At 40.6% G+C, this 20,002-nt stretch overlaps 1 protein-coding gene across 3 annotated transcripts in view; it reads left to right on the top strand.

Moving 5' to 3' along the window:
* Positions 1-20,002, top strand: part of VSTM2A (V-set and transmembrane domain containing 2A) — a 48,970-nt gene that overhangs the window by 20,752 nt on the left and 8,216 nt on the right. For all 3 annotated transcript variants that reach the window (XM_081971858.1, XM_081971859.1, XM_081971860.1), the window contains exon 4: positions 10,138-10,465. In XM_081971858.1, coding sequence (XP_081827984.1) covers positions 10,138-10,465 — 328 coding nt within the window. The remainder of the gene's footprint in view (positions 1-10,137; positions 10,466-20,002) is intronic.

Below are 20,002 nucleotides of genomic sequence, written 5' to 3'. Positions count from 1 at the left end.
CCTCTCTGTGTGAGCGGATTGGTCGTAGGGATGTATGGGGCAGGATGCGATCCTGCATGTAACTAGGCCCTGTGCCATGAAGCGCTTTAAAGATCATAATCAAAACCTTGAAACGCACTCGGTAGACTACAGGAAGCCAGTGCAGCTCGCGCAGGAGAGGTGTTACAGGGGAGTATCTAGTCCTCCCCATAATCACCCGCGCGGCCGCGTTCTGGACCAACTGCAGTCTCCGAGTGCATCTCAAGGGAAGCCCCATGTAGAGAGCATTGCAGTAGTCCAGGCGAGACGTCACTAGCGCATGGGTGACTGTGCGTAGGGCATCCCGGTCCAATAAGGGGCGCAATTGGCGCATCAGGCAAACCTGATGGAACGCCCCCCTTGCCACGGCTGTTACATGGTCATCCATGGACAGCCGGGCATCTAGGAGGACGCCCAAATTGCGCACCTGTTCCATGGGGGCCAGTTGCACGCCCCCGATGGCCAGAGATGGAAGCAACTGGTTGAACCGGGAGGCCGGAAGCCACAGCCACTCCGTCTTGGAAGGGTTGAGTTTTAGTCGGTTGTCATCCATCCAGACCCGTACGGCCTCCAAACACCGGGACCACCGGTTGTGGAAAAGATGGTGGTCTGACAGCTGCAAAGGGTCCTAGATGACACAGATTATCTAGACCCAGGATGGCGACCCTATGGCACGCGTGCCACAGGTGGCACATGGAGCCATTTGTCAGGGCACATGAGGTGTTGCCCTGTCAGCTGGCCAGCACACATGCACGCACTGGCCAGCTGAGTTCAGCCTTTTTTAAAGCCATTTTTCGCCCTCCCCAGGCTCCAGAGGCTTTATAGGAGCCTGGGGAGGGCAAAAAGAGCCTTTCCCCCACCCTCGAGGCCCTCCGGAGGCTTCAGGAACTTCCCTGAAGCCTCCGGAGTCCTATGGGCAAACTGGAAGTTCAGGAATGGACTTCCAGTTTGCTCGTAGGGTCTTTTTTTGCCCTTTGAAGGTCCCTGAAGCCTCTGGAGGGTTTCCACCCTTCCCAGGCTCCTATAAAGCCTCTGGAGCCTGGGAAGGGTGGAAAAAGCATGCAAAAATGGGGGGAGCACCTCTCATGTGCGTATGTGCACTGGGGGTGATGGGGGTAAGGCAACTATCCTCACTCTCCTTGATTCTTAGTGGTTTGGTGGCTTTCAATACCATCAACCACAATCAACCATTCTTTTAGGCTGGCTGCAGCGGATGGGGATGAGGGGCACAGTTTGTGCTGGTTTGGGTTCTTTGTGGCATAGGAGGGGAGTGAGAGGTCCAGCCCTTGGCTGCTATTCTGTTGTGTACCACAAGGCTTGGTACTATCTCCACTCCATTTCAACATCTATATGAAACCACTGGGTGAGATCCTCCATCACCATGGGTTGAGATATATATTGTATGATGATGACACCCAATTCTATATTTCTACTGCAGGTGACCCAAATGATGCTGTGAGCATCTTTTCACAGTGCCTGCAGGCTGTGGGGGCCTGGATGGGGGACAACAGGCTGAACTTGTTAATAATGTTGCATAGAATTTTGTATAAACTTTTGCTCTACTCCAGTGGTGGGTTTCAAAAAATTTTAGAACCTCTTCTGTGGGTGTGGCCTGCTTTGTGGGAGTGGCTTGCCAGCCATGTAACCGAGTGAGAGTGCCTTGGCAGTCATATGACTGGGTGGGCATGGCCAATTTGTAAAATGTGGTGAAATTCACTTAACAACACTCTTGCTTAGCAACCAAAATGTTGGCTCAGAAACTCTGGCATTTGAAGCATGTAAGTTACAAGACCCTTGTACCCCTAACCTTTTAGAAAAAAACTCCCAGGGATATTCAAACTTGACAGCTTTAAGACTTTAAGATTTAGATAGGACTCTTAGAGGCAGGCGGGGCGATTGGTGAGCCAGCCAATCAGTGAGTGGCAGGCGGAGCAAGTATGGTGCGAACAGGCGGGGGTAGGGAGCTGGAACCTGTTCTAAACGGCACGGTAGATTTGTGGAACCTCTTCTATAGAAGAAGTTAGAATTGGCAGGAACCCACGCCTGCTCTACTCACATAATACACATTGATCAGAAAATTGAATTATGTACGGGCATATTTTTTGATAAATGTTTCACGAAACTTCAGTATAAAACAAAATCTAAACTTTAGCCATTCACACATATAATCAATATCATAACATTCCTGTTTCTTGGGCACTTTAAATTACTCAATTAATGTGAATCTAAGGCTGATATAGTTGGAAAGCTACTAAGACAAATGCTTCCAAACATGTTGTGCCTACACTGGCATGAGCTCATCACTCCCGTTTGATATGAAAAGTGTATGAAAAGCACATATTTAAAACTAAATAGTAAATAGGTGACTGAAAAGTCAGCCAGTTAGACTTTAAAAGAGCTGACTTCAACAAAGAAAAACAAAACTCCTCAATGAAACCACATCTTTATGAAGAGAAGCATATAATGGAATACTTCAAGGTTCTATCTTGGGTCCAGTGCTCTTCAACATCTTCATAAATAATCTAGATCAAGGAATAGGAGAGTTCATCAAATTTGCAGATACCAAATTGGAGTGAATTGCAAGCACCTTGGAAGATTGTCTCAGGATTAAGAAGGCTCTTGACACATTTGAACATTGGGTCATATGATTACAATTCAGCAATGAGAAGTGTAAGGTCCTGCACTTAGGCAGGAAAACAAATGCACAGGTATAGAATAGGTGACATCTAGCTCATTAGTAGTAACTGCGAGAGGAATCTAGGTATCCTAGTAGACCACCACTTAAATAGAAGCCAGCAGTGTGCTGCAACTGCCAAAAAAGCCAATACACTCCTAGATGCATCAACAGAGAGAGAGCATCAAAAGTATGAGAAATGACAGTATGTTTTATACTTTACCAAACTTTTATCCACTGCTTTTCAACCTGCCCTCAGGTACTTTGGAAGATAAGTCTATCCCATCTTCTCTGTGACAGCCCGTCAAATACCAGCTATCATGGGGCTCCTAACACTTCTTTTTGTTAGGCTAAACATACCTTGTTTCCTTAGCTGTTCATCATATAATTTAGCCTCCAGACCCTTATCGAAGCTGTTGCTCTTCTCTGCACTCTTTCCAGAGTCTCAGCATCTTTTTTTGAATCGTGATGAACAGAACTGGATACAGCATTCTAAGTGTGGCCTTGTATGATGAATGGCTAAAGGAACTAGGTATGTCTAGCCTAACAAAGAGAAAGATTAGGGATGACATGACAGCTGTCTTCCAGTTCCGCAGGAGATGTCACAGAGAAGCGGGATTTACATTCTCTAAAGTATCTGAGGGCTAGACAATAGACAACAGGTGGAAACTCAGAAATCCAATCTGGAACTAAGAACAAATTTCCCTACAGTGAGAACAATTAATCAGTGGAATAGCTTACTTCCCAGAGTTATGGCTGCTCCATTGCTGGAGGTTTTTATGAAAATATTGGACAGCCATTTGTCCAGGATGGTATAAGGTCTGCTGATTGGACTAGAAGACCACCAAGGTCCCCTCCAGATCTGGACTCTGCAATTTTATTACTCTGATATGGAAAATTGAAAAACTAGAACACCATTGTACATTAGATATATTTTCTGAAAATATGATCTATTAAAAACATATAGTTATGTATTTTAGTTATGCTTGCAACATTATTATTATTAATTTTATTGCTTCAGGCAAAAACAATTTTAAAATACCCCATCTCTGAATTCCAACTGTGCCATTCTCTATTTATAAAATGAAGTGCATTTTGATGTTTTGAGAGGATAAAATGAGCAAAATTATCTGGGAAGAATTTGAGCCCAGAGTTCTCACAGGGTTAGCATGATCACTTACTTATTTGTTGTGATGTGTGGATGAATCCAGAGGTGGGTTCCTCCCAATACGGTCCAGTACGCCAGAAGAGATAGTAAAAATCTGGCGTACCAGATAGGACTGGTAGTAAAAATGGTGGCTTGGCCACACCCCTGAACATGTTCTTCCATCAGAAGCTTTTTTTAAAAAAGTTTTTCCCCCTGCCTGGCTGTGGAATTCTGGGAACTGAAGTCCACAAGTCTTAAAGCTGCAAACTTTGGAGTCCTGCTTTAAATTGAAAAGCTGCTCAGGTTTACAAAGTGACATTCAGCAGTTATTGGGGGGGAGGTTTGCTTCCCACAGAGGAAAGGGAGAAAGAGGGGAAAGGGAGAAAAAAAGAAGAAAGAAAGAAAGAAAGAAAGAAAGAAAGAAAGAAAGAAAGAAAGAAAGAAAGAAAGAAAGGAGGAAGGGAGGGAGGGAAGAAATAACAGCAATTTAGGGCTAGATGGCTACTCAGAGGTCACCTAGTCCAATCCCCTGCTGCAGCAGGAAACCCTACATTGTCTGGATTATTTTGGTGCCTCTAACAGAGAGGAAAATTGCCAGAAAGAGGAAGGAGTTTACTAGGACAAAACTGCCATGCAGAGGAAGGCAGAGATAGTCCTTGACTTATGACTACAATTGAGCCCAAAATTTTGGTTGCTAAGTAAGACAATTGTTAAGTGAGCTTCACCACATTTTACCCAATCATGACATCTCCTGGTGAGTTTCATCAAGTTGGCCATGCCCACTCAGTCATATAGGTAGTAAAAAGTTTTGAAACCCACCCCTGGATGAGTCCATGTTGGTGAATTAATCCTTGAAGGAGAATGTGTATTTGCATTGTTTCTGAACATTATCACATTTGCCAGGACTTAAAAAATGCTTCAGTGCCTAGGTAATGATAATTGTATGTTTCTATCAAGGTCACCCTCTTTACTTCTTTAGGATCAACGGGATCCATGGCCCTCCCCTGTTCTAAGTAAAGCTGCCTTTTGAAATTATTGTTTGATGGCTAATTTATCAATGGCAATAATAGCAATATCAAAAGCACTTATATACTATTTCACAGTGCTTTACAGCACTCTCTAAGTGGTTTACTGAGTCAGCATATTGCCCATAACAGTCTGGGTCCTCATTTTACTGATTTCAGAAGGATGGAATGCTGAATCAACCTTGAGCCGGTGATATTCAAACTGCCGGTAATCAATAGTCAACAGAAGTAGCCTGAATACTGTATTCTAACCACTGCACCAACATGGCTCTCTGATCACTACCATGATGCTTCCATTGCACCCAAAATGCCTATGAATAGTAATTTTCCTTTCTATGGCCACAGTCATTCTATTTCTATTTGCAGGTGTTCATATACTGCTATTTTCTCCAGTTCATTATCTTCTATTCTGGTATCCCCAAGTACTGCCAACGTCTGTTACCCAGATGTTTATTTTTCTTACCAATAATTGTTAAGTATGGGGTGTTATGTGGCAGCCTGAATCCAAGAACATTTTAGCACCTTCATTTTCTATTACTTGCTCTATTTTATGGTCCTACTAGTCCTTCTTTGCAGGCAAATGAAACTTCTTGCAGATCTTCCAATGCACAGATGTTGCTACTTTGTCATACAGTCAATCTGTGTGGTCTTCTTGCAACAGTTAACTAGCTAATCAACTGTTTGGCTTCTTTGAACAAGTGGAACTTGCTGTCTGTTGCTGTCTTCTCAATTCTGTCTTTGGATGCATTTGTTCTTAAGGCTTAGTCTTGTGAAGTCATAACAAAGCTCCTCTATCTCTTTCCTCAACTTTCTTGTTCTTAGCCATTGCTAGGTCTATTATTATCTTGCTTCCTATTTTTTCAATGTATTGGTCATGTAATGCTTTGTCTTCCCCATGCCTCTTTTCTGTTCTTCATTTGATCTTTCATGTAGACCAGTTTGTTCTATCCAGTACTTGGTAGGCCTGGTGCATTAACTTACAATACAATACAATACAATACAATACAATACAATACAATACAATACAATACAATACAATACAATACAATAGTAGAGTTGGAAGGGACCTTGGAGGTCTTCTAGTCCAACCCCCTGCCTAGGCTGGAAACCCTATACCATTTCAGACAGATGGCTATCCAATATCTTCTTAAAGACTTCCAGTGTTGGGGCATTCACAACTTTTGGAGGCAAGCTGTTCCACTGATTAATTGTTCTAACTGTCAGGAAGTTTCTCCTCAGTTCTAAGTTGCTTCTCTCCTTGATCAGTTTCCACCCATTGCTTCTTGTTCTACCCTCAGGTGCCTTGGAGAATAGTTTGATTCGCTCTTCTTTGTGGCAACCCCGAGATATTGGAACAATGCTATCATGTCTCCCCTAGTCCTTCTTTCTCTTAAGCTAGACATACCCAGTTCCTGCAACTGTTCTTCATATGTTTTAGTCTCCAGTCCCCTAATCATCTTTGTTGCTCTTCTCTGCACTCTTTCTAGAGTCTCCACATCTTTTTTACATCGTAAAACCAGAACTGAATGCAGTATTCCAAGTGTGGCCTTACCAAGGCATTATAAAGTGGTATTAACACTTCACGTGATCTTGATTCTATCCCTCTGTTGATGCAGCCTAGAACTGTGTTGGCTTTTTTGGCAGCTGCTGCACACTGCTGGCTCATATTTAAATGGTTGTCCACTAGGACTCCAAGATCCCTTTCACAGTTACTACTACTGAGCAAGGTATCAACTTCAGTGCATCTTCTTCACTATCCCTCAGCTATTCTTCCAGTGTCTTTTTCTTCTTCTTCAATTGTCTGATGTACTTGCAATATTCCATGCTCACCCATTTTCCTTGGTAAGTAGGGTCAGTCAACATTGTTTAAATAATGAAGGGCATGATTCATTGTCATCATTTTCCAAGCTTCCATCCACAGCTTTTAGTATCATTTAAGTCCAGTCGACTATTTCAGCTTTGTATCTGATTAAAGCAGTTGCCCAGGTGTTAATTGCCTTGATAGTATTTCTTCTAGTGAGTTTGGACTTCATTTGGACTTCAAGTTCTTCACTCTCCTGGTGTATTCACTTCTAACCTTTTTCTTGATTTCAATGTGCTTGATTATGTCAGCTCAAAGGATGGCCAGTATTTATAGTGATCATTTTCATCCAGACCTTTGATGTTATTTCCATAAGACATCTTGAATTCTCCAGTTTGCACTATTTTCCCCATTTGATGGTGTATGGCATATTTGTACATTCCAAACTCCATTGAAACATCGTGTGTGTGTGTGTGTGTGTGTGTGTGTGTGTGTGTGTGCATGTGTGTGTGTGTGTGTGTGTGTGTACAGCAATGAGCATGATCTGTTTCAGATGGTGTTTTTCCATATAGCTTCAGATCATCCATGTAAAGGAGATGGGATAGTCTGGCAGATGTTTTTAATGTTTGATAGCATGTTCTGAGTTATTCAGTGGAATGATAAACAGTAGTGATGAAAGTAAGTCTCCTGTGAAGATTCATATCTTGAAAGTAACCTCTCTCAATCTAGCCACCATGTCTTTCATTGTACCCTCAGTCTTCTCAGCTTCTGATGTTCCTACTGACTCCTATTATTTCTAGGCACTTGATTATACAATCATGTGGCAGAGAATCAAATGCCTTTTTGTAGACAATTCACGATACAGTATATTCAAGTTGGTATTCCTTTTCTTGCAGTTTATCAAAAATGTCTTGTCAATTAGAAGTTGATTTTTTTTCTTCTTCTGGTGTTTGGATGATTTCCCTTCTGCTCAGGTGGACAGAGTTTGTTTTCAAATAGATGCTGTTGGACTGTATCAGCTACCACACCAGTTAGCAATTTGAAGTTGTAGGTAAGTAAGTAATTGGCTTGCAGTTGTCTGGCACTGTCCCTAGATCTTCTTCCAGTGGGTTTTGCCAGATATTAGCCACACTTCAATTTCATCTATTTGCAACATGTTCTTAATTGCTTGGCAACAAGTGGATGTAGATTAATCAGATGTTTCAACAAAAATCCATGCAATTCATGTCTACCTGGTGCTAACTAATTCTTGATCATGATGTAATTCCAACATTCATATGCAATGAGACTTGCTCTTCATTTTTCTTGGGTAATGTTCCAGGAATCTCTTCTGACACTTTAACTCCCAGAGGGAGGGGGATGTGGACCATTTTTGGAGATGATCCACATCCTCCCCCCTTCATTTCTCTGTATTGTACTACCACTGTTGTTCTTCTCCTGCAATTCTCCATTTATTACCCCAAAATATCTTCTTCCATTGCTCCCTTTCTTATACATAGTGAATTCTGGGTGGGAAATTGTTTGTTTGTTTGTTTGTTTGTTTGGATTTATATGCTGCCCTTCTCCAAAAGGACTCAGAGCGGCGTACAACATTAAAAAACATACATCCCAAAAGTTTTTAAAAAATTAAATCCATATCCAAAAAAACAAACCAAATTTAAAAGACAATACATTTAAAATAAGTTTAAAATTAACAGGCCAGGCCGGCTTGCTGGAAAAGCCAACTTTTTAGGGCACGTCGAAAGGACCGGAGGTCAGGGATTATGCGAAGCTCCGGGGGCAGCTCATTCCAGAGAGAAGGCGCTCCCACAGAGAAGGCTCTCCCCCTGGGGGTCACCAGCCAACACTGTCTGGCCGATGGCACCCTAAGGAGGCCAACTCTGTGGGATCGTACTGGACGGTGGGAGGCTACTGGTGGAAATGAATTGGCACTGAACATAAAAAGAAAATTGGTAAAGAAAAAAACCAAAATGATCCCAAACAGAGATATTTATTTGACTGTAATCCTATCTGTATTTAAGTACTACTGAAATTATTCTTAACCAGATAAATAGAGAATGATCTTATTTTCCTGTAGTAAAGAGAAATCGTGGGAAAGACAAATTTGACATCAGCAACAGCATCCACCATCCTTCCCCAAGTTCATCACTTCTCAATTTTTCAAGAGTAGAACTGAAAAGACTGTTCAACTAACATGGATCTTATTGGGATCCAGTGGCATTCTAGGCTTCCTCAATTCAATTTCTTCAATGTAAAGAAAAATGATACAATAAAAGTTGTTTAAATATATCACTATTCTGTATTTTTGAAATCTAAGTTCAGGAGGGATTAATGTGAGAAGTAAAGTTTCCCACAAACAGGTTGAGAAATCAGATTGCAATAAGATAAGTGGGGTCTGGGCAAGTATAGATATACTCCAAATACATCCCAGCAAGGACTAGATCAAAAACATTTGATTTATTACCCCATAATTCATGGTAATGGCATGGACTCTATATTCAGCAAATTGCAAAAACTAAAAGCCAGAAAGAAATGGCATAATATAAAAAAGAGATTCATATCTCACAAAATTATTGGAATTTAGTTTTCAATAAAAAAGGCAGTGTATTGGACACTAGCTTCCCTTGCAATCATTGTAAATTGACAATTGAGTAATCTCAGTAATTTAAGTGAATTTAAAGTTTATTGGATTAGCTGGGTATTACAACCTCATTAGTTATAACAAATGTTGTGTGTAGTTAGTAAAAGTCAGAATTTAAAACAAAGAAACAGCTAGCTGGATTCAGATCAGTTCTATTTGAACTGAAATAGATCGTGTTTCATTTCCCATTTTAAAATGGAAGGTTTTAAGTGTGAATTGAGAGAAATAAAACATTCCTTCAAAGGTTGTGCCTTGTATACATTAGAATGATCTTGACCCAGCCATTCTCTTTCCCTCTCCTCCCCTCCCCCTGGGCTGCTGTGAGAATGTAAAGGAAAGAGAAAAAATATTTAAGCTGCTTGGAAAAAGGAAGCTTAAGGAGCTTATTTAATTTAAAATCTTTAAATGCCAGAGGCCTGTATGGTTCAGTAGCCCATATATATTGTCATAGCTGTGTAGCAAGACATAAATGAAACATCTAAAAGATTCGGAAAGTCATGTATCAATTTCAAATCTGTATTATGATACTGTCAGAATGGTTCATTTATTTTCTCTAGAATTATTTTTAATATAAATCCAGCTGTTTGATAGAACCATTCTCAACACTTTACAAAAGGTGGCAAACAGTAGATTATCATAAACACATATGCAAACACAACAAGCCAGATATCAATAACCTAGCAACCATTATTTTTAAAAGGAGGCTTTTCCCCCTCTTGATTCTAGTTGACTTGGGACACTGTTAGCTGGGCACAGGTGCATGAAGGAAAGACATGGAGGGGTATCTACTAATAGCAATAATATTTAGACATGTTTCTGGCATTTTTACAGACAGTGAAAGTACAGGGGAATGATATTTCCCACAAGCTGCAGATCTCCAAAGTCAGGAGAAAGGATGAAGGATTGTATGAATGCAGAGTGACGGATGCCAATTTTGGAGAACTTCAAGAATATAAAGCCCAAGCTTATCTCAAAGTCAATGCAAACAGCCACTCCCGAAGAATGCAGGCTTTTGAAGCTTCCCCAATGTGGCTGCAGGATAAACCTCGCAAGAACATCTCAGCTGCCATCTCTAACAGCATCCATAATTCTGCCAGTCAAAGTTCCACTTCTAATCCTCCAGTAGATGCCAAAATCCCTAAACAAAGTCCACAATCAGGTATGAGCAACCATTTTGAATATTTTAAGCATGTGACTAGCATGTAAGTGAAACTCAAAGCAATGCTATTATTAGAGAAAAATGAAGCTGTTATTTTATATCCTGCATAGAATTAGAAAAGATTTTATACAAAAATCTTGATATGCTTAATCCTTATGACCATGCAAAACAAAAATAAAAGCCTCATTTGGCATGATAAAATCACATAATACAGGTAAAACTGATCTGTTATCCTCGTGTGAGTTGTAGCCCATGGTAGGATACTAGAAGTTTGATACATTTTGCTTTTCATACAATGGCATCCTTGAGGGGCGGGGCAGGAACAGAATAACATAGACACCATTGTGATTTTTCAATACAAGTGCCAACCTATTATATATAAGGATCAATAAATTGTCATCCCACCACAGTGCAACTTTTGTTCATTCTAGCTAACATAATAAACTTCTGCAGAGACCCATGTTTTTATACCTTCTTAGGATTACAGGAACAAAGCAAAGAGTAGGCAAGGTACATCAAACAAATGACAATTAGTACACCTGAATGGCTTAAACAAAATAAATCAAAATTATGATAAAAATATAAAAGACCACTGAAACAAGAGGGATTATAAGAGGTCCCTTAAAATATTCCTGTTATTTTATTAGTATTTTTAATGTGGGAAGGACTGTTTGGTCTCTGTCATTCTATTATTTTTATACACAAAACTATTCGTTTTGTGATTTGTCAGGATGAGTACTTCTAGTGTGCTTGATTATCTTGCTTTAAATGACTCAAGCAGGAAATAAATGAAGTTTTGGTAGCTGCATTTGGATTGGTGGGTCACAAGTCCTGAGTTCTGCTTAAATATTTCTTTATATCACTATGTTATTTATCCAGATGCTTTTGCTGACTATGGACAATGAAGGGCCATTATAGTAGCTGAGTTATGATTTAATAAACTCATAAGATAACTTCTTACCAAAATTCTCAGGTTCCATCCTACCCCAGTAAAATATGGAACAATAACATTGATCCTGACCATATAGAATTGTTGGGAAAATCCATAATAAAATAGGTGTTTGAAGTATTTAAAGGTGTTATAAACTTAGTATTATTTGTCACCATCATTAAAATTATTTCCATTGGTTGGAAAGACAATCAATGTAATATAATTAGGCATAAACATATTGTGATACGTTTCCTGGGTGCAATAAATTGCCCAGATAGCATCTGGATTTTCCTCATGGGTATATTCTAATAAAGATTAGACAACAGAATCTTTTAACATGTACTAAGCAGACTAAATGGCCTAAATATCTCCTTCCAATTCTATTATTCTGATTGAATAAAATGATTTCATGACTGATGAATGATCCTCATTCTAAGAATGTGCTCAGCATTTGATGTTCTGTTCAGCAGAATATTAGAAGTACTAGACATGAATAGTTTGGGAAAGCTTCTCATTATTATTTTTCCAATCCACACCCCCCCCCCCATACACACCACACTGTTATAAGTTTCCAAAATTCAAGGAAATAGCATTATCCTTGGAAGATAATGTGTATATTTCATATATTCTTTGTCTGAAAGATTAAGTGCATTCATAAATAGCTAGTTGCATATGAAATTAAATACCTGAAACTTGCCATGCTCAAAGCTATGAAATTGTGAAAATTTTAAGCAGATTTTCAAATTTTCATCTTTGTAGGGACAAAAACATAACCAAACATTGTACTGGAGTGTGAACCCAGAAAGTAGAAGGCTGGACAACCTCAAACAGAAACTCTCTCCATTACCTGCCCACTTCCCACTCCAGCTTAGAGTTCCTATGTTTGTAATTCCTGCCAGTATCACCCCCAAGCAGATAAGCCTTCTGTCTCTATTATTCTGGAACTTTGGGATTCCAATGAGTTAATATTCAAGTTGCTGGAGAAATGGATGGAACTCAGTCCTTTCCCTAGTCTTTTCCTCAGAATCTTCCTCTGACAACTCGAGTTCTGCCTTCAAATAGTTTCTTTTTAAAAAAAGAATTTACATTTTCTTCTTCTGACACAATGACAGAGATATTTCTCATGTTTAGGTGACCAAAAATCTCTCTTTTTTGTATGAAATATCGATTCTATATATACCTATTTAGTGAGTAGATTAGCACTTACGAATGTCAGATGTCAGTTGCACCATATTCAAAATCAAATTGAATTTTGTTGCTCAGGATTTGCTTGATAATTTTTTTCCAAATATATGCATATTTGCATATATATGCATAGTATTTATTAATAATTTATGATAAAATATGGGCATAAGCCTTTATTTTCAAAACAACTCTATAATATTTTAACTGAAAGTATTAGTTGAACAGCTAATCCCAGGCATCAATTTTTCAAAATATATTTCAGATGAGATTTTTATAAGCCAATAGTTCATTCTGATAACAGTGTTCCACATTTTGTTCAAAAATTCAAATCAGTTTTTCTTTAGTAACTTTTATTGTTCTTCATTTGATTATTTGACTTCAACAAAAAAACAAAGCTGAGTAAACCTTACTATGGCATACAAGAGTGGAGGCTGGGCTGGAGAATAGCTGGCAGTTGCTAACAAATACCACTTGAAGTAGTTTTTGGATCAAACTTAGGTTTTATTACAACTATATAAATGCAAGTTTTACTACATTAAATACATGATGGTGATGCTTCTGTTGGAAGCAAACTTAAAAAGAAAAATGTTCAAGAAAAGTTTAAGTACAGCAGAATCCTATTAATGTGAATTATTTTCAGACGTAGTATGGAAAAAGTGAAGATGAAGATTTCACTGAAATTAGCACTGTAGAAATCCATTAAATGGGGGAGAAAAGAGTGCTTAAGCCATGAGACAATATAAATGCTAAGTATGATTGGCAACTAATCATGCTCTTTAATTTCTCATGCTGATAAGGGCATTCTCCTCCTGCAATTAGAAAAGGAAACAGTCAGGAAAGTGGGAGAAGAGTGGATATAATCAAGCTATTAAAAGAAACTCTCACATTTCTGCAAATAATATGAAGATTGCATAAAACCTGTATTTTAATTATCTCCGCTTTTCATAAAATGGTACATTCTTGATCTCTCAGACACAGAATTAATGCAAAGATCACTTTTTGTTTGCCAGCACAGCTATATTATACAGTTCCTTTCTAAAACAAGTAATTCTTGTCTGGTTACAGGATTTATTAGGGCAAATATAGTCATCTTTCTCTTAAATGTCTATTTCGTTTGGCTGTGCTAGTGCTAAAACCCATTTAAAGGTTATCCTTGATTTACAACAGTTCATTTAGTGAAAGTTACAGTGGCACTAAAAAAAAGTGAATTATGACTGTTTTTCACACTTATAACTGTTGCAGCATTCCCATGGTCACATGATCAAAATTCAGATGATTGGCAGTAGACTCATATCTATAATGGTGGCAATATCCTAGGGCAGTGATGGCGAACCTATGGCACACGTGCCACAGGTGGCACGCGGAGCCATTTTTCAGGGCATGCGAGGCGCTGCCCTGTCAGCTGGCCAGCGCACATGCGCATGCTGGCCAGCTGAGTTCACCCTTTTTAAAAGCCATTTTTCGCCCTCCCCAGGCGCCAGAGGCTTTATAGGAGCCTGGGGAGGGTGAAAAGAGCCTCCCCCGCCCCCTGCCCCCCCCCCCCCCGGAGGCTCTCCGGAGGCTTCATGAGCTTCCCTGAAGCCTCCAGAGGGCAAAAAACTGGCCCTATGGGCAAAGCAGAAGTTTGGGAACGGAATTCCGGTTTGCTCAGAGGGTTGTTTTGAGTGCTCTGAAAGCTTCAGGGAAGCCTCTTGAAGGTCCCTGAAGCCTTCGGAGCGCTTAAAACTACCCTCCGAGCAAATCGGAAGTGACTTCCAGTTTGCTCGGAGGGTCATTTTGACTGCTTCGGGGGCTTCAGGGAAGCCTCCTGAAGGTCCATAAAGCCTCCGGAGGGCTTCCAGGGAGGGCGGGGGGGGCTGTTTTCACCCTTCCCAGGCTCCTATAAAGCCTTTGGAGCCTGGAGAGGGCGAAAAAAACAAACAAAAATGGGGGGTCGTGCCTGTAGTGCATGCATGCACACTGGGGGGGGGGGTCACACATTGCATTATGGGTGCGGCACGCCTGCACATGACCTCCCTGTGCTCCCCCTACTTATGGCATGCAAGCCAAAAAAGGTTCGCCATCGCTGTCCTAGGGTCATGTAAAGCTCTTTTGTGATCTTCTGATGAAGTCTCTCATCAGTCACATAGACCCTCCTTCTTTTCCCCTCTCGTAGTCTCTCTCAGTCCCTCCTATAATTAATTCAGACTTACTTTCAACTGAATTTTCTTTAAAATCATTTCTTTAAAACCAGAGATATTTCATGATAAGAGTCCTCTACTCCTCTGCTTGAAACAGAATACCTTATGCCACCAGACTTGAAATTTTGGGCTTAGACAATTTAGAATGACGACGTAATATTCATATTAACTTTCAACTTTGGAAACAGATCTAAACAATCTATCTTTAAACATTTTCACATTTTCCTAAATATGTATGGATCTCTGTATGCCTCTCCCTTATGAATATCACAAATTTGTTCCAATATATAAAACTTCACAATAATTTATAAATAGCTTGCAGTGTAGTACATAAAATTATCTGCTACAATGTCCTACCTGTCAATGACTATCTCAGCTTCAATCACAACAATACATGAGCACACAATAGATACCTCCGCTCCTTCCGACAGAAACTGAAAACACACCTGTTCCGACTGGCTGGTTTGGCATAATTTTAACGTCTACCTCCTGGCATACACATTCTTACTGGTTTTTAGAGGGATATTGTTTTAAATTTATCTTGATATTTTAAACTTTTGTATTGATTTATTTATTAGCTGTACAGTTTGGCATATTTTACCCTCCTCTTATACATGTATTTATATAGTTATTTCTACGTTTTAATCTGTTGTATTTTGGTACGGACTGTACACCGCCCCGAGTCCCTTTCGGGAGAGGGGGCAGTATATAAACGCTAATAATAAATAAATAATAAATAAATAAGATACAAACTTAAGGTAAACCACTCCAAACTCGACTGCAGAAAATACAACTTCAGCAACAGACTGGTCAATGCCTGGAATGCACTACCTGACTCTGTGGTTTCTTCCCCAAAAACTTTAACCTTAGACTGTCTACTGTTGACATCACCCCATTCCTAAGAGGTCTGTAATAAGCGTGCCTAAGCACACCAATGTGCCTACCATCCCTGTCCTAATGTTCCTTTTTATTCGTATCCATTTCATGTATTCAAAATTATGTTTATACTTATATATACTTATATATGTTATCTTATACATGCTTGACAAAATAAAATAAAAATTCCATAGAACATAGAATCATAAGACTTAAAGGAACCTTGGAGGTCTATTAGTCCAATTGTTCCCCCAATTTAATAGCCTAGATATACCTAGCTCCCTTAAAGATTAATCATACGATTTAGTCTCCACACCCTTTATCATCTTTGTTGCTCTTCTCTGCACATTTTCTAAGGTCACAACATCTTTTTTGAATCATGGTGACTGGAGTAAACTAAAACAATGAGGTCATGTAGAGATTTATTATTTATTTATTTATTTCTTGGATTTCTAGACCGCCCCCTCTCCCAAAAAGGGACTCGGGCGGTGTACAGTCAATGCAGATAAAAATACAATCATAAAACAATTAAATACATTTGGATGGAGGAGATAGGCTGTACAAGAAATAAATATATTCTAAAACCCTAAAAACATCCCCAATTAAAAACCCAAACCCAATTAAAATAAATCCCCGGGAGGTAAAACTAAGAAAGTGCCAGGCCAGCTGATTGAAATAGGTGAGTCTTTAACTTTTGACGGAAGGAACGGAGGTCGGTGGTGGTTCGAATGTCGGGGGGGAGGTCATTCCAGAGGGTTGGGCCCATCACAGAGAAGGACCTACTCCTAGGTGTCGCCCGCTGACACTGCCTAGCGGACGGCACCAGGAGGAGTCCCTCCCTGTGTGAGCGAATAGGTCGCAGGGACGTGTGTGGTAGGATGCGATCCTGCAGATATCTAGGTCCTATGCCATGGAGCGCTTTAAAGATAGTGATCAATACCTTGAAACGCACCCGAAAGGCCACAGGTAGCCAGTGCAGCTCGCGCAGGAGCGGTGTTACGTGGGAGTAACGTGCACTCCCCATGATAACCCGCGCAGCTGCGTTCTGAACTAGCTGCAGTCTCCGGATGCGTCCCAAGGGAAGCCCCATGTAGAGGGCATTGCAGTAGTCCAGGCGAGATGTCACCAGCGCATGAGTGACCGTGCGCAGGGCACTCCGGTCCAGTAGGGGGCGCAATTGGCGCACCAGGCGAACCTGGTGGAACGCCCCCCTTGCCACGGCTGCCACATGGTCCTCCAGTGACAGCTGGGCATCAAGGAGGACGCCCAAATTGCGCGCCCGCTCCACAAGGGACAGTTGTTCGCCCCCTATGGCCAGCGATGGTGTCAGCTGGCTGAACCGAGGTGCCGGTACCCATAGCCACTCGGTCTTGGAGGGGTTGAGTTTGAGTCTGTTGTCCCCCATCCAGACCCCGACGGCTTCCAAACACCGGGACATCACTTCGACAGCCTCGTTGGGGTGGTTTGGGGTTGAAATGTACAGCTGAGTGTCATCAGCGTACAGATGGTACTCAACCCCAAAGCCACGGATGATCTCACCCAGTGGCTTCACATATGCGTTGAACAGGAGAGGCGAGAGGACCGACCCCTGCGGCACCCCACAAGTGAGTGGCCTCAGGGACGACCTCTGCCCCCCTGTCAACACACATTGCTTCCGGTCGGAGAGGTAGGAGCCGAACCACCGCAGAACGGTGCTTCCGACTCCCATCCCCTCCAACCGGCGCAACAGGATACCATGGTCGATGGTATCAAAAGCCGCCGAGAGGTCTAATAGGACCAGGATAGAGGAACAACCCCTATCTCTGGCCCTCCAGAGATCATCAACCAACGCGACCAAGGCTGTCTCAGTGCTGTGCCCGGGTCGGAAGCCAGACTGGCGTGGGTCTAGATAGTCGGATTCGTCCAGGTGTCATGGAAACTGCTGCGCCACCACATTCTCAACAACCTTCGCCAAGAAGGGGAGGTTGGAGACTGGACGGTAATTAGCTAGCTCCATTGGGTTGAGCGAAGGTCTCTTGAGCAAGGGTCTCACCACCGCCTCTTTCAAGGCGGTTGGTAAGTAACCCTCACCCAATGAGGCGTTCACCAGGCCCAGAAGCCAGCCTCGTGTCACCTCCCAGGCTGCCAGTACCAGCCAGGAGGGGCATGGGTCCATTGAACATGTGGTGGGTCGTAGCCGTCCACGCAACCTGTCCAAATCCTCGGGGGCAACAGAGTCAAACTCCTCCCAGAATGGTCTCTCAAGACTCGCTGTTGACAGCTCGTCTGGTCCACTGACGGAGGTCCATCCGCTCCGGATCTGATCGATTAATGTAACATCATTATAATGACAATTTCTTTATAGAATCAGTGTAAATTTATGATAGCATTTCAAGCAATATTCATATTAACTTTCAGCTTTGGAAACAGATCTAAACAATCTATCTTTAAACATTTTCACATTTTCCTAAATATGTATGGATCTCTGTATGCCTCTCCCTTATGAATATCACAAATTTGTTCCAATATATAAAACTTCACAATAATTTATAAATAGCTTGCAGATTTTCTGATTATATATGCTGTATTATGAAATACATTTTTGAAAACCAAGTGGTGGACTAATTTAATGAGCAGCTCTGGCTCATCATTTTTTCTTCTCATATTCTGCTTGTTTATAGAAGATCCACAATGATTTTTATTGTCTTTAGTATTGCCCTTCAATTCTTTGTTTGTTTTGCATTTAGTAGGTAGGAAATTTTGTGATAACTTATTGCTATTTTGTGTAAACTTAAAATAATGTATATGGGACAGTTGCAGTTATCCATTTAAAGTCATGATGTTTAAACAATATTTTGCTGATAACAAAAGAATAACAGAATAACAGGACCTTGGAGGTCTTGTAATACAACCCCTGCTCAAACAGGAAACCTGTACCATTTCAGACAAATCCCTTCTTTATAACATCCAGTGTTGAAGCATCCACAATTTCTGGAGGCAAATTGTTCCCCTGATTAATTGTTCTAACTGTCAAGATTCCTCCTTAGTTGTAAGTTAATTTCTCTCCTTGATTAGTTTCAATCCGTTGCTTCTTGTCCTGCCTTCTGATGCTTTGGGAAATAGGTTGAGCCCTCTTCTTTGGGGCAGCCCCTCAAGTATTGGAACACTGCTATCATGTCATCCCAAGTCCTTTTTTTAACTAAACTAGACAAGCCCAATTCCTGCATCTGTTCTTTGTATATGTTAGCTTCCAGTACCCTAATCAGAAGTGCAGATAAATAATAAAACAGCATTATTGAAAGTCATAAAAGGGCCATTATTATGCACAACATAGTATTTTTGCCAATCATATTTTATCCTATTTTTCATGAGGATCAAGAATTCTATAAAACAATAAGTGCAGTCAATTGAAACATTTTCCTTGAGTTCCTTACATTTCATGATCAATTTTAATTTGATGAATTAATTTGATGAAATCAAGACCAGGGATGTTTAGTATGGAATATATATGTCATTATCCAAAAGCCTATCAGCAGCTGGGGTTTTTATAGTTCATTATTAAAAAATGTGACCTAAAAGCACAGAAGGATATGAATTACACTAAGTACTTACACTATTTATTCTATATGAACAAGTTTAAAAAAAAGTCCACTAATGGGAGCAAAAGGCAAGAAAATGACAGGTGACAGGGAAAAAGCAGCTTAATTCCTTCTTTCCATCAGTTTTTATACAAAAGAAAGGAATAGCCCAACCTTTCAAAAACAGCAGAGGCAAGCAGAACAGGTACTGTATACAAATCAAAAATAGGTAAGCAAATAGTAAGAGAATATCTATGCACTCTGAATTAGTACCAATGAACTGAACCAGATGATTTGCATCCCAGGATTCTGAAGGAGCTAACAAATGTTATTTTGGAATGTAATCTTTCAAAGCTCCTAAAGCACAGAAGATGTACCAGAGGACTGGGGAAGAGCTGATGTTATACCAATGTACAAAAAGGGGAGAAATAGATCCAGAAAATTATAGGCCAATCAGCTTGACATCAATATTGGGTAAAATCCTGAAAAAGATAATAAATGGAAAGATTAGTAAACACCTGGAAATGATCGAGGTGATTACTAGAAGCCAGGATGGGTTTGTTACAAGCAGATCATGCCAGACAATATACTTCATTGACAAAGTAACCAAATTAGTGGACTAGCAAAATGCTGCAGCCACCTTGCTGTGACCATCTCACCATGGCCAACTTGCAATTTGGCCATGGAAAGATAACTGAAATCTTACTATGGCCAACTTGCTGCGATTATCTTGCCACTGCCAACTCACATTGGACAACTTGCCTACACTCTATGGAAGAACTTGCTGTAAACAATTCCACATGGGATA

Source organism: Natrix helvetica (genome assembly GCF_964273705.1).
Source record: "Natrix helvetica genome assembly, contig: HAP1_SCAFFOLD_247, whole genome shotgun sequence".
Taxonomy (NCBI): domain Eukaryota; kingdom Metazoa; phylum Chordata; class Lepidosauria; order Squamata; family Natricidae; genus Natrix; species Natrix helvetica.
The sequence above is the reverse complement of the archived record's forward strand: the minus strand, read 5'-3'. Positions and strand labels throughout refer to the sequence as shown.